Source organism: Sceloporus undulatus, chromosome 1 (genome assembly GCF_019175285.1).
Source record: "Sceloporus undulatus isolate JIND9_A2432 ecotype Alabama chromosome 1, SceUnd_v1.1, whole genome shotgun sequence".
Classification (NCBI taxonomy): domain Eukaryota; kingdom Metazoa; phylum Chordata; class Lepidosauria; order Squamata; family Phrynosomatidae; genus Sceloporus; species Sceloporus undulatus.
Genome location: NC_056522.1, coordinates 307343445 through 307359468, shown reverse-complemented (window position 1 = coordinate 307359468; position 16024 = coordinate 307343445). Strand labels below are relative to the sequence as shown.

The 16024-nt window shown below is 41.4% G+C and overlaps 1 protein-coding gene across 4 annotated transcripts in view; it reads right to left on the bottom strand.

The window, feature by feature from the left end:
• MAPK8IP1 (mitogen-activated protein kinase 8 interacting protein 1) overlaps nucleotides 1-16024 on the bottom strand; it is an 82921-nt gene that overhangs the window by 20513 nt on the left and 46384 nt on the right. For 3 of the 4 annotated variants that reach the window (XM_042469736.1, XM_042469752.1, XM_042469745.1), the window contains exon 3: nucleotides 8527-8760. In XM_042469736.1, coding sequence (XP_042325670.1) covers nucleotides 8527-8760 — 234 coding nt within the window. Of the gene's footprint in view, nucleotides 1-4298; nucleotides 4350-8526; nucleotides 8761-16024 lie in introns of those variants that run through there. The other variant, XM_042469761.1, reaches the window with a different exon arrangement.

The following is a 16024-nucleotide window of genomic DNA, read 5'->3' as shown; positions in this document are numbered from 1 at the left end:
AAGGAAGCAGTCTATCCTTCTGCAATCAGCATTTGCATCTGAATTTGGAAAGACAGGAATTTACCTGAAGCCAAAAGCTTGGCACTCTGGAGTTTATCAGACATGAGAAATTGGAAGTATAATCCAATGGCAATCCAAACGCAATCATGGGGTTTAACGTTATTGCGTGATAGAGTACCACACGCAATTTCGGGCAATGGGAAGTCAGTCTGAACTCAATATGGGGTTTCACGTTATTGCGTGAGAGGTGATCACATGCAATTTCGGGCAATGGGAAGCTATTTTCGGGCAATGGGAAGTCAGTTTGAATGCAAATCGAATTCACGTGAATGCATTCTGGCCCCACTTTCTTTTCATTCAAAATTAAGAGAAATTCCTCCCATGTGATAAACTCCTCTCTGCCCTATTTGATCTTTTGACAATTGAAGAGCCACAATTGTGTAGTCATAATAGTGTACAGTTTGCGAAAGTTACATTTTACTAACTACAACTCCCAGAATCACCCAGCACTATTACTACTTACTACTGACCATGACAGCTGTGAGATTCTAGGTGCTGTGGCAAAAATGACCCAAACCTTTTCCAAGCTCTTTTACACTTGCTGGACTGGGCTATGGGAAATCCAGGTTAAATACCCACAGAGCCAAAACTCACTGGGTGACTTCTAACCTAGGCTATCACATAACATGGGGAGGATGTAAGTTATATACATGACATTGAGTCCATTGGAGAACAGACAGAATATAAATGAAACTTGAAAAAAATAAAGTTAAATGTTGGGAATCTCTACATCACTACCCTCTATCCAAAGAGGGTGCCTTAGCATCCATCTACCCTGATATTAACCTGTGCCTCTACACTGCAATGAAGCAATAGTTTGATGCAGTATTAAAAAACCCTCTATCACACCAGGGCATTTTGTCACTGTGGCCAGTGAGCATAATTCCTAAAAAACTCACTGTATTTGGCAAGAAAAAAGATTTGACTTTGTGATAATATTATCAATGGTAATATATTACATATTAATTTGCAAATACTGGGAAAGAAGTTTTATATAAATAGAAAACATAAATTAAAGCAATATCTGGTCATTTTATCCCATGTGATGTTATGTCTTTATTGGATTACTTGAAAGGGCTTTTGGAACAGACAGATGTAGATTTCAAGCATTTTAGAGCAGGAGGCTTAAATTGCCTTTGATCCACTCTTCTGCTATTTATGAGAAAGTTTGACTATTGCTAATGTAGAAGAAAGGCATCTATAATGAGAATGAGCATTCTGGCCAACAGTGATTTTATATTTGCATACAAGACTAAACTGAAGCAAAAAAATGCACAAACTTTTGTGTGATCATGCCTTTTATCTGGTTTGTTAAAATCTGCTAATAATTTCTTTGCTTACAACTCAGTCAGAAATTCAGTATCCTTAAGCATACATAACTGGCACCCCTGAATTAGAGATACTGTTTTTGATACATAATGTATTAATTATGTGCAAGTGTAGGCTGTATTTCAGAGGAAGGCAATCACAAATGACCTCTGAATATTCCTTACCTAAGAAAACTCTATGAAATTTAGGAGATTACAATGATCTGACAAATGATTTAAAGACATACACACACAGGATGGCAACACATTATAATCATATTGAGAACTAGTTCATTCTACTGAGTTATGGGGATGATTAATATAATAATAAGATTGTCTCTGTATGTCAACAAGGCAAAGGCTACATTTTAAATAAGTACATAGGACTTGGATTTCAATCCACAGGCTAAGCAGAACACCAATTGAAATGCATGCATGCTAGAGTTCCCAAACTGATCACCTCAGAATTTTCACTCTCCATTTGTGTAGCTGTACCCACTGGACTTTGATCTCAATCTATTGTATTAGCCATTCTATTGGGAATTGTTTTTTAATGGTATTTTTGGGTGGGAGGGAGATAGGGGAACTAGGATCTAATATGTCCTGTTATTCTTTTATCTAGTGATATTCGTGTTTGACTTTATTGTTCTTGTTTGCTTTTACCTGCCTCGATCCAATACAGGGAGAGGCAGGATAGAAATAAATGTTGTTGTTGTTCTAATTTCAGTATTATCCCAGGCCCTGAGGGTTCTGGGCAAAAAGTGAGACCCAGGGATGGCTCTAGTAATGCCATTAAGCACAAAATATCAAGTATCAACTACAGGTGCTCATCACTAGTCATTCAAACACCTCCACAACACCACAAACCCCCACCACATTTTCCCGTTTGGATATTAAGAGAGAAATCTTAGCTAAAGATGCTGTTCCCAGATCAAAGTGAAATGAAGGGATACTTTCTTCTCACCAATTTAGGGAGACAGGCTAATGAACATTTAATCTAACCTGTTTGCTTCTGGCCAGAAGATGGATGCAGAACAGAGTTGAGGATGGACCCTGATGTCCTAATAACTGGAAGGGAAGGACTAAGCAAATACATAGACACCCACTTGGAGAGTCTTTGCAATTTGCTGCAAGAAATCAATTCATTCTTCCCTATTGTAGCAAGCTGCTGCTTTACTAGATGGACATCTGCACATAGCCCTTTCCTCTTGCCCAGAGAGCAGCTCATCAAAACTGGAGAATTTGTACTTTAGCTTCATGCCTGGAGATGATCCATGAAAACTGGTCACTCAGGACCAGTCCCTGAGCTCTCATAATCCTAATGCACGCTGCTGTCTGAAAGTATATTGTCTGAATGGGTCATCCACACATTTTGTTGACAGAGATATCATGTCCATAGACCAGATTCCTGGATTATAGCAGTTCACAGAAATAAAGCAAAGGCAAAAAGCATGGATATTTAATTTGAGCAAATCATACATGAAGGCACTAATGGGAATCATCCCCAGGGATGGGGAGCAACATGTACAGCAACCGACTCCAAAAACTCACATTTTGGGTCATGGAAGTTTCTAGAACTTTTAGACAAAACCCATGCTTGCCCTGAGCTATGTGCAGAATTTTAAAAAAACAAAAAACAAAAATTAATATTCTGCCTTCCAATATTTCATTTGAATCTAGGAAATACAGTTTTGTGTTTCAAGTGTTTTGCAAATTCTGGCTTGGAAAGGGTTACATACAGACCACAACTCTCACTACCTCCACAGTACCTCCTACATCTGCTCTGACAGACCAGCACAAATAGTTTGGAAAGAAGTCTGCTGACATAGCCGACTGGCCTGAAAACTCCTGCTCTGCTCATTTGGAAGCACACAACCCTGGCATCCAGATTTTGTGCTGCTCTGTAACTGGCAATCTGAAGAGAAAGCAGTGACATAAAAGCTTCATTTAATCTAGCAATGTATTCAGTGCTCCCTCTTAGTGAGAAGAGTAGTGCTGTTGTAGGCCCCACCTCAACAAGTCAAGGCTTCCACACACTTTAATAAAATAGGCAGAGGAAGAGACTGAGAGAAATTTCTCCAAGAAATGACTAATTTCAGTGGACTTTTCCCAGAAAAAGATGGTGAAAAAATAATAATACCCTCAAGAAATCTGACAGAGGATAAAGTCAGCTGGCTGTCTCTAAAGCCACATTTCATCTCTATGAATATGGCATACACATACCTCATTCACCTAGTTCATATAACACATCAACTACTGACTTTTCATCACCAGCCTGCCACTCTTACTCACCACCCATGCATTCCATTATATACCCATTCACACCTGCTGATGAAACAACTATATGGACAGATAGTCAAAACCACTCTCCTCACTCACACATGAGAATTGCTTCCCTACACCTAATCCTTCCCTTGGGTCCAAGCTTGGAACTCCAATAGAATATGGGGAAGCAGAACCTGATTCTAAGCTAGTAGGGCACTAGCACTGAGTAATTCCACTATCTTTTTGGTCTTTCCTGAACTAAAAAGATCTTCTTGTTAATTTTCCTACTTCTCATCTCACACTCTTCCCCTCCCAATTGTAGCAATTCTATAGCTGGAAAATGTCCCCCTGTGATTATCACTGGGGGTTACTTTCCCAGTCCCTGAGTCACATCAATCTAACACAGCTCAACTCCACTGGCTTCACTTATAATGATATGTTACAATGTACAAGGAACTATCCTTCCTCTTTCTAAGAAATCTGAAGCAGCATTTGAATCACACAACAATTCTGTGAGATATTGAAGTTTGCTGACTTGTTAAAGACTATCATATGAATTTGATAGCTGAATATCGAATAGAAGCTGTACTATCCAAATCTAAGTGACCAGCCACACCATCACACTGGCTCACCCTAGCCACTAAAATAGCAGCAAAATATACTTACTTGAAAAGCAAAACCTTGAGCCCAAATATTGGCCATTGCCTCTTCCTTCACATTTGTAAATGTGGTAATATATGTAGGCAGGAAAAACGAAATACACAAATATAGGATGGGTGAGTTCTGGCTTGAAAGTAGTATATGCAAAAAGGATCTAGGATCTAGGAGTCTTAACTAAAAGCTAATCATGAACCAGCAGTGTGATGCAGTGGCAATAACAAGTCAATGCAATTTGTACTGCATCAGCATGAGATTCCACTGAACGTTAGAAAGAACTGCTTTACTATAAGAGCTGTTCCACAGTGGAATAAACTGCCTGGAAGGGTGGTGGACTCTTCAAACAGAAATTGGATGGGCATTTTTTCAGTGGTGCTTTAGTAGTCCTTGTGGTCACTTCCATCTCTACGAGTCTGTGTTAAGATTTGTAAAACTACACCAAAAAATGTAAGTGAGAGAAGGAGATGTTTCAAAACACATACAGTATATCAAACAAAACCACAACTGGCTGCAAAAACCAGTTCTCATAATATATTTCAAAGAAGGCACATACAATGAATGTCCATGGGATTCTGGAAGTTAATTCATATTTGTTAGTAGTAGAATCAAGAGATGGAAGGGCCTGCAAAAGTAATATAGGGGCTCTACAGACTGCCCCTTTTCGTGCTGGATCGGGGCCACTGCAACGTAACTGCACGCTATGGCCCCTATCCGGCCTTTCCACAGCACAAAAAGGAGCCACAAAAAGTGGTTCCTTTTTGCACCCTGGAAAGGGTGCCATAGCTGCGTTACCACAGCTTGATGGCACCCCTTTGGCGCTGCATCATATGGATGCAGTGACAGAGAAGCACCATGTGTGGCGCAGTGTGCAGCATCGTGGCACCCTGGGGTTGGGGTGTGCATCATCTGGACGCAACATCCTGACTCCGCCCCCAAGCCGGCCTTAATGGCTGGTCTGAAGAGGGCCATAGACTGCCTGCACAGGAAATACACAGTTAAACCGTCCTTCATAGATGGCCATTCAATGTCTATTTAAAAATCTCAAACGAAGGAGATTCCACCACCTTCCAAGATACCCTGCTCCACTGACAAATGGCTCTTAAAGTGTTTTATTTGGGATCTCTCTCATGTAATTTAAATTCATTGCTTATCTTCTGGACCACCACCAAGCTTGCTCCATCTGCCTCATGACAGCCCTTCAGATTTTTAAAGAAAGTTACCACAGTAGAATGTAAAGAAAGGGTTAAACCCCCCCCCCACGTGACAGAATAATTAAAAAAAAACCACCTATCCACAACAGATGTATTTTCCTTTTAACACTTCCTCCCAAAGATATCCCATGGTCTGTTACAGATATCCCATGGTCTTGTCTAGATTAGTTCTAAACAAGGTTAAGAGTAGCAAGAGGCAAGGCTGCTTGGTGATACAGAGGTTAAAGATCACTCTGAGGTGAAAGCAAGTGGTGTATCTCTTGAGATCATTTCAGGAATGGCTGAGGTCCCCATACTCCTGTGGGAACACTGCAGTCTGTGAGATTCTTACAGTAGAGGATCTTCACTCTCCTATGGAAGCTGGTAGCACCTGGGGCACAATTGCTATGAGAGGCTTCTATCCCTGTCCCTCTTTTCATTGTCAACTGCATAATGACATCAGTTCCCAACCCCCTCCTGCTCCATCCCTCCACCCAAGTCTTTACCATCTGCCACCGAGATCAGCACCTGCCTCTCAGGGGGCTTTCCATGATTAACGTCATTGGGAAAAATCTTCTTATTTAGTAAGTGGTGCTGCATCCGTATCACTAAAAATAGCCTTTTGCGCATGTGGAGCTTTCCTCACTTTACAGACTAAACACAGAGAGTCAGAAAAGGGATAACAGATGGCCAGCCTATGAACAGTTATGGTGGTGTGGAACATTAAGGCCAATATTTCCACCCACTCCAAATGCATAAGGAGCATTGTGTCTAGGGGTAAGTTAGAATCATCCTTCAGTATCACACAGCTCAGATGAATGGCCCATTCAAGCTTTTCTCGTCATTTCTAAACATGTATGTTCCTTAAAAAAATTAAATGATCTTAGTTTTTCTCAATTGCTACCAATAAAAATGCTCCACATCATAAGTCCTTCCTGCCTCTCCAACAAATGTTTTGTTCCCTTACATCTAGTGAAATGAGTTATTAAACCTGTTCCACAATAAAATTTATTAAAGTTTTAATACTTTTAAAAATGTCATGAGGTTCTTTTTTAATTTACTTGTTAACAAACTAAAATGGCTATCCCTCTAGGATTTATTTTCTCCCACTATACATAGTTCTGTTTCAAGCAAATTCCATGGATTCATTATTCTTTCCCTCTGGCTACCATCCTTCTTAGGCCGCTAATCTTGCTCAAAAGGTGAACCCAGAGCTTTCTTCCCTCACAAATGTATGATTAAACTGTATAAGTAACATTGGTGTGAGTGAAAATGGTCCCATAATCTGCTTAACCCAGCCTCAGATTCTCTGCGTCACTCATTTCAAGCTTCGGTCCCTACGCAAATACAGTAGAGTCTCGATTATCCAACCTTCGATTATCCAACATTCCGGATTATCCAACGTCGCTGCTCAGTGATTTCTTTACATTTTCAGAGGACTGAACTGTTTATACAGTACATATTGTACATCACAATGTTGATCAGTGATTTCTTTACATTTTTAGAGGACTGTTTATACATTACAATGTTATTCCTATAATGTTACTACAATGTTACTTTTACTGTTACTGCAATAAAACTTCAATACGTTTGCAATTCATAGTGATTTCAAGGCTTTTCTTGGACCCTTCGGATTATCCAACATTTTCAGCTATCCAACTATCAGCCCACCTGTTTATGTCGGATAATCGAGACTCTACTGTAATGCTAACAAACAGAAAGGAAGAGTAACAAAGACTGAATAGCATACATAATACGCAATTTATAAAATACTCTGGCGCAGGATAAATAGGATAATATGGTTTTAATTTTCGTGTAAAGAATTTCTGGAGAAAACTTTGCATGTCTCAATCCTTTGATAGAGAGAAGGGAAAGAATACATGCTTTGCTGCTATCTGATATTTTCTAGCCAAAAGGATAGCCCTCTGTAAACTGAATTCTTTATGCACACTTACCTGGGAATAATAAGGTTCATTGAACACAGTATGAACTATTCCCAAGTAAACATGCGTAAGCTTGTGTTGCTCCAATCTCTGCACTCTCTTGCATGCTCAAAAGCAGACCCACCCCCCAGATAAACTGTTATTCCAGGCAAAAGTCTCCTGAAAAATGGGATTAACTACCTCCTGGATCCTAGCCACTACTCTCAATAGCATAATTTCTGAGAATGCAGTTGTTTTCTCTCCAAATTGTTCCTAGCCTTAGCTGGAAGCCCTGCCTCTGTAACTCATCAGGACTGGATCTAATCCACAGGTTACTAGCTCTTAGCTCCAAAATAGAAAGAGCACATACAAAGTTCACTACTGTTGGTGTAATAATTCTCACTAATTGCCACTCATTCCATATCTGGCATTATGGGAAGCAATATATTAGGTAAACACAGCATCTTGAGCTCCAGAATCTCTCCTTTCAAAAATTCAGTACCAATTTACCTGTCCTTTAAATTTCAAATTCCAAAACATCCCTGTTGCCACTGAATCCTCTAATTTTGTCAGACAGAAAGCATGAACAGCTCCAGATGAAGGACTAGGTCCAGAATATCTCACCAACAAACCCCAATAATACCATCACATTCTGGCCCTCAAGCTATGCATGTAAAAGGAAGAAGGCTGGATGCTTGAGTTTAGGAAAGTGTGTGTATCTTCGTCACTTGTCAATTTCTGGTGACCCCATGAATTTCACAGGGCTTTTTAAGGCAAGGAATACTCAGAGGTAGTTCTGCCAGTTCTTTCCTCTGAAATATAGCCGATTAGCACCTGGTATTCACTGGTGGCCCCCAAATACTAATCAGGGCTGACCCTGCTTAATTTCCAAAATCAGACAAGATCTGGTGCCTTTAGAGTATATAGGCCACTTTTAGGGAGGTGGGGGCACTTTATTTACTGTACAGCCACATTGACTTCTTTGGAAGAAGGCAAAAGTAGGATAGGTAGAATTCTCTTCCCTTTTGTTATCAATAGAAAGGTGAAATAATGCTTTTCCTTGGCAACAGGGAGATCTCCAACAGCACCCCATCCACTCTGCTCTTCCTCAGGGGCAGGACTCACCTGTGTCCGAGGCACCTGTGGAAAGAGATTGAGTGTGGTGGGTCGCTTGGGTCTGTAGGTATCCATGGTTACTGGTGGGGGCTCCTTCTTGATTAGCTCAGGTGCTGTCCCTTCTTCGACAGGGGTCTCCCCAGCAGCATCAATCAGGTCTAGCTGGAGCATCTCCGCCTGGAGACGGCTTGCCTCCCCTCCAGCCACTCCTAGGACGCTACTGGCCTGCAGACTGACATGGCTCTGCCAGGATAAAAGAATGAGGGAGAGAGAGAGAGAGAGAGAGAGAGATCATGAGACTAGGGAGTGGGGGGGAAGAGAAAGAGAGGTCAGGCAATCCCATCACATCTCATCAGCAGCCATCAGACTGAACAGAGTCCACCACACTGCCAGATCTTGCTGGCTGCTCAGCTTCTGAAAGGCTGGTTGGATAAAAACGAGTCAGCTAGAAACCATCCATTTCCCACTCTGCCAAAGCTTCTCAGAAATGCATTTGAAAGCAAACCTGTCACTCTTCTCCCTCCCCTTCACCGGGCCTTGCAAGCTAATAACTGGCAATGTGAGCATCCACTTTCCACCACCCCCACCCTTTCTTCTAACAAGATTTGTAACAGGAGAGACTGGGGAGAAATGCAGACTAAGACCCCATAGAATAAAACTAAACCCAGAATACAGAGGGTTGGAAGCTCACATGATGACTTGAGTGTGTGTGGAGGAGTCTGGCCATTGTACTCTAGCTTTGTGGAATCTGCACAGAGGCCGTCTTGGATTTCACAAAGAGATTTTACATCTTTGCAAGTCTTATTTAGAGATGCCTGGGACTGAATCTGACATCCACTGTATGAAAATCAATCCCTCAGAGTCAGCACAGAAAACTAAATGTTAAGGAAAAGCTTTCTCCCTACAATGCTAGCTTTCTGTCTGCAGATAAAGCACACTTATCCACAAACACTGAGGTGGTATGGTTCCCCCTGCCCCATTATTCATTCCCCTTGCCTTTTCTTTATTATTTCAGTAATAAAGAGCTATGATGTGTCCTCCCTCACTTTGTATCTACACTGCAATCTTTTGGAAATGGGAAACAACATTCTTGTTTGTGGAGAAGCATGCATGATGATTATACACATGTGCACTTCATTTTGTGTGTGTCTCTCTCTGTGTTGTGTAAATAATAATAATAATAATAATAATAATAAATATTTCATTTTTTGCAAAGGAATCAAAGCAGATTACAGCAGTTTAAAATTGAAACATCTAAAAAATTACAATTTAAAAAGCCCCAAACCCCAACCCTCCCCACAACCCATTAAAAAAAGATAAAACAACACGAAATTTGTAAAACATTCAGATGCGAATAAACTAAAATTTCGGGCAGTTGGCGCATGTATGAGTCTTCCTCTAATAGACTGATTGGTAAACTGTAACCAATCACACCTTCTAGCAGGTTGCAAGGGGATTATCTGTGGCAGTCTAATACAGCAAAAACAAACAGGAGTCCTGTTAACAGCTAGAGATCATTAAGAGATGAAACGTAATTTTAATTATTCTTTAATTTTATTTAAATCTGTGTTGTTTTAGTTTTTGTAATCTGCCTTGAGTCCCAGTACTGGAAACAAGATAGGACATAAATGAACGAAACTTCGTCACCACTACCATCATTACCATCAACAGCACCACCAGCAGCAATACAGTAGGTGTAATAGGCACAAGCTTTCATGGAACAAAGACCACTTAAATCAAATACAAGTTTCCAGCAGAACCACAGCAGTGAAACAGACACCTGTGTGGAGTTAGCCACCATGACTTTCCAGATGTTTTGGACTGCAGTTCCCCCAAGCACTCACCATTGACTATGCTGGCTAGGATTACTGAAAATTGTAGTACAGAAACATCTGGAGGGCCATTACTGGCAAGCCCTGATCTACAAAGAGGTTTCACCCTATATTTTGTGGCAAGTGAGCTGTCTAAACTTGGGTTTGTACATAGTAAGTTCTAGAAATACGCAAAATGTATCCTGCTGTCTGCTGCCACCTACAGGACACTGCCCAGGCCTGCAATAATTGCTTAAGAAAGAAATGCTACATGGCATATTTTCAAGACACTCTGTTAATATCAATAAGGAAAACTTGATACTTGGTAAAATCACTTCTACATAGTGTCTCCCCTGAACTGCCTACTGATCATTCTGAAAATATAAATATGATATGCTAAATTGTACTTTGGCACAGGAAATATCTTTCTTAGTGCCCTTCAGTGGTGAAAGGAAACAAGAAATAAACCACTGAGGCTGCTTCAATTTAACTTCAGCTCCAAAGCCAACAATTACAGTGCTGGAATAGGGGGCTATACATGTGACTTTAAATAGGACCTTGCTCTATTTGTGAGGCTAAGTCTGAGTCCCACTGAAAGAACCATAACAAGGCAGAGATGTTCGCCAACACTTCACAGACGAAAACTGGGACACGTGTGGCCAAGCAACATCAGAGTGTGGTCAAGATGGCAAAAATTATTAATGAAGAAGAATAAACAGAAGCTGGAGCATTTGATTTCTCCCAAGCCTACTGAGCAGGGCAAGATTCCTCCTTTTCATTTACTTTCCTCCTGCTGAGTTGATTGAATGCAAACTACTTCTGCATTTTGAACTCAGTTTGCAGGAACTGAAATAAACCAGGGTAAAGGGGGAAAGTGGGAGAAGAAAAAGGAAACTGGAATATTTTACAAGTGGATGGGAAAAACAAATCAAAGACTGGCAAATCAGATCAGTCAGCAGAATGGGAAATCTTATAGTTACTCATTAATACTTAATACCATGACGGGCAAAGTGTAGCACCTCCAAGGCTGTTTTTGCAGTGCTTGACTCCTCCAGATTTCTTTCCAGGCAAAAAAGGTGATGAATTCCCTCCCCTGGAATGTTCCAAGAAAGGCAGTTTATCGTTGACATATACCGGGCATCACCACATTGCTCAGCATCAAAACATCAAAAAAAAATTTTTTTTCAAAGTTTTTCAAAAGCAGAGGTGGACTACTGATTACTTCCAGGGTTTATTGTTGTTGTTGTTGTGGGACAGTTTTGTCCAGCCCTAGGAGGGTCCCAGGACAGAAAATTGCTTCTCAGACAGGTCCTGAGCTAATGCCTGGATTTCAGGCTGAAGAAACACATAGATGATTTGGTCAGAGGCACTGTATTTTATAATTTAAACTGTAGTAATCATTTCTAAACTGCATGCTGATTGGCATATGCCAGTTTTACAAATCTGCACCCTCTTTTGTCCTCTTTTTAAAGATGCATAGGTGTAGGGTTGCCATAAGTCAGGACCTCCAAACCAGGACAAATGTAGGACATTTATAAAAAATGGAGGACACATGAAAAAAATGGTGATTTTTTAAAAATGTTAATCTAAATGCATGTTTCTTAGGCATGATCAAAATGGAGGACAATTTGACATTATTCTTGGACAGATGTCAGGAATGTAATTCCCTTTCTGGCCACATACACACCCAATTGTAAAATACACACACGCATAGCACATTTACACTATCATTTTTTCTTGCTTTCTTTCTTGCTTCTGTTGGATTTTTAACACTTTTGCCTGATGAAGATGTCAGTGGAGCTTTGAAAGCTTGCATGATATATTTTGTGCATTTTGGTTGGTACTATACAGGTATCACTGCATAGTAGATTTTGGCTGTTACTGTACTTGTGTGTCCAGTTTGTTAGCATAGAATGTTTTAATATGTGTGAACATTCTTGATAAGTGTAATCCTGAAAGGTAGACCATTATGTGAAGAATCATAATGACAAAACTAGAAGGTCCAAAAGGTTGGAATTAACAAATAGAGTATGGGCAAGTCCTACTCTCCACTCTCTCAGCCTCAAGGAGAGATGAGAGGTCAGGCAGCAAACCTCTTCAGAATAAAATCTTGCCAAGAAACCCCAGGATAAGTTTGCCTTATTATGGTCTCAAAGTGCTTTTCAGTTCTAAGTCTCTGGTGCCACAGCCATTCTGCAAACTACAATTTCCACATCCAGGCAGGGCTGCCATAAGTCAGAAAGGAGTTGAAGGAAGAGGAGGAGGAAAGAAAAGAAGAAGGGGGGAAGAAGAGGGGGCTGGCTTGGTGGCTAGAGCATTGGAGGAGCCAGAATGGCCCTGCAAACCCAGTGGGAGACCTTGGCAAGTCACACTCTCTCAGCCTCTTAGGAGAAAGTAAAGGCAATCCTCTCCTCCTTTGAAGAAACTATGCCAAGGGAACTCTACACAATTACAACAGAAGAGGAGGAAGAGGGGAAGAGGAGAAAATAATAATACAGTAATAATAATAATAATAATAACAACAACAACTTTATTACAGCCCTTTGGCCAGCACAATGACAAAATTCCAATTTAAAACACATTATAGGTTCAGTTACAGGCAGATTGGAGAGTATAAACAAATGACAGTCTATAAAAAGCAAGGATAAAAAGCAAGGATAGGACTGCAGGATCAGGCAAAGACACAACAAGCCCTGGGTCCTCCAGGGAAAACAGGAGGAAAGAAAAGAGGAAGGGGGAAGAAAAGGAGGAGGAGGAGGAGGAGGAAGAAGAGGAGGCTGCCTTAGATGGAGGAGACAGACGCCTGGGGCTTTTTCTCCCTCCTCTCTCCCAGAAAGAATAGCCACCTGCAGAGCAGAGAGGAGCCCCAAAGGAAAGGCAAAGCAAGGAACGTTAAAGGGAGTCCCTAGTGCCTGGCTTTGTGCTGAGCAGCCCTTGGTGACGGAGGAGGGAGGCTGCCAGACCAGGAAGCCCCTGCCATGCTCCTTCTCCTTCTCCCTGGAGGCAGCCATCTTGGCTGAAGAGGAGGAGAAGGAGGCGTGACTAAGGGGGTCACATGGGGGGAAGGAGCCAATCCTGCCTTCTTCCAGGCAGGCAGAGCTTGTCAGTCAAAAGTCTTGACTGATTGACAAAATCTGGCCTGGAGTCAGCAGGAACCCGGGATTGAAAGGGCAAAACGGGCAGGAAACGGTTTAAACCCTGCAATCCGTGAATTTCATGGGGGCAGCCGGGTTATGGCAAGCCTACATAGGTGGCCATTCCATACCCTGTAACTTTGGCAGGTTAAAGTTTGATTAATTCTCTGTTGTCTCACTTTTTCATCTGTTTTTAAAATGTCCCACTTTCCCCCTTGTCTTCAGTTTACTGCAACAGCTGTAAACTGAAGTCAAAGTGCAATGGTAGTTTGGACTGAATTTACTTAGAAAAAGGCAATTAATAATAATAATAATAATAATAATAATAATAATAATAATAATAATAGGATTTATTTATATGCTACCCAATCACTGGGAATCCAGGTGGCTTACAACAGAGGGGATAATAGATGGTTCCCTGCCCTCAGGCTTACAATCTAAAAAGACACGACACAAAAGGAGAAGGGATTGATTGGGGTGGGGGAGGGATCAGGTCCAGCATTCTTCTCTCCCTCTGAGGCCTGGACCAAGGCAGATGGACTGAAGGGAGGGCTCTTCTTCTTCTTCAGGCTAGCCCTGATGGAGCTGGGCCTGCCTGGTCAACTCCCTCGCAGGCCGGAGGATGGCAGTTATGGAGGGAGGAGTCTCTTCTTCCAGGCTAGCTCTGATGGAGCTGGGCCTGCCTAGTCAACTCCCTCATAGACCGGAAGATGACAGTCTTAATTAAGTAGAGGATAGAACAGAGCCATCACCCTGCCCAGTAAATTCTGGGTAAAGGAAACTACTTCAGCCTTACCTAGCTTGTCTATTCTCTCTCAGTGACAATTTTTGCCATCTCGAACGCAATCTGACATTGCTTGGCCACATATGTACCAGGTTTTATTTGTGAAATGTTGAAGGATATGCATCCTAGCCTGGGAGCATTCAAAAGGCACACTGTATTTAGTTCCTTGCCACTAACAGAACCATTCCTGCCATGCCCTGCTACACACAATCGCTTGATTACACAAGTGATCTGCAATAGATTCCCCAAAAGATCCATATAAATAATATAATTCCAGGTGATTCCATCAAATGAACAAAGCCATATAATATTCTGGAAGGCAACCCTATTTTTGCAGGACCAGTCTGATCTGAAGCAAAATTCTTTCCCACTACCAAATAGCCATTATTTACCATATATATTTAAATAAGGCCCAAAAAAGATGGGCAGACAGGGGGCGGCTTTTGGCCACTGTGGGAGCGTGGCATTTACACTCTGCACACTGGGGTGTTTGCAGTCCCTGGAGTGCCTGGAAGCCCCTACGGAGCCGCCCCAGGGCTGCCTATGGTGGTCCAAAACCAGCCCCAGAAGGAGTGGATCTTTTCCGCACCTTATGGGATTGTGACAAGAGGTGCCCATGTGTTTGCCACAGCCCAGGATGACTGGGCCACTTCTTCCTGCCCATCTACTTTGTCCCCTTGAAAACCTCATGTATAAGTCGAGGGGAGGTTTCAGGGCCAAAATTATGGATTTTGATATGACCAATGCATAAGTCAAGAGTAAAACTTAGGGATATGCAACAAAGGATCTAAAGGATGAAGTAAAAGAAAACAATGTAAAAAAACCTTACAAAATTCCAGCAGGCATAAGTGTTTGTGACCACACTAAATGCTGGGTTGATGTAGAACAGATGGAGTCAGTGCTTCCAGGACACATCACACTCTTGCCTTTCACCTAGGGTTGCCATAAGTCAGGACCTTCAAACTGGGACAAATGTAGGACAAATGTAGGGCACGGTTTTTTAAAAATAGAGGACACTCGAAAAACTGGATGATTTTTAAAAAATGTTAATATAAATGCATGTTTCTTGGGCATGCTCAAAATGGAGGACATTTTGGCATTATTCCTAAACAGATGGCAGAAATGTACTTCCCTTTCTGCCCAACCCCCCCCCCTGTCCATTCCAAAACACACACTAAGCACATTTGGGCATTTCACATGGCTTTACTGAACATAGCCTCTTGCATATTTCAGAGGCTTATTCCATAACCAAACCCCTTGGGTTCAACACAAAATGTAGGACATTCAAACAATGGAGGACACAACCAACTAAAAGTAAAAAACATATTATATATATTAAAAACACCTTAATATAAATCATATCATAGAGATCTTGTTGCACCTCTGAGACTAAATGCACCTGAGGAAGCAGACTCTTTCAGTTAATAATAATAATAATAATAATAGAATTAAGGGACATTATGAGGCAGTGGTAGAGATGGACCAGGGTTCGATCTGTTGCTTGGACATAAACATACCCCACTGGGCTAAATCACACTCTCTCAGCCTCAGGGCATGGCAATGAGTAGGGGAATTCAAGTTTCCTAAGGCTTCAGCCCTTGGTAAGGAAACAAAAATATCAAAACTATCAAAGCCAAGCCTGTGAGGGTCTTGCTTGTAAATCAGCAGAGCATTAGAAAAGGTCTTTTGTCTTAAGATGCTTCCTTAAGAACTGAGGCTGACACAAATTGCTTGTAGTTTAAAAAACAAAACTTTACTAATGGCTTAAATCTACATAT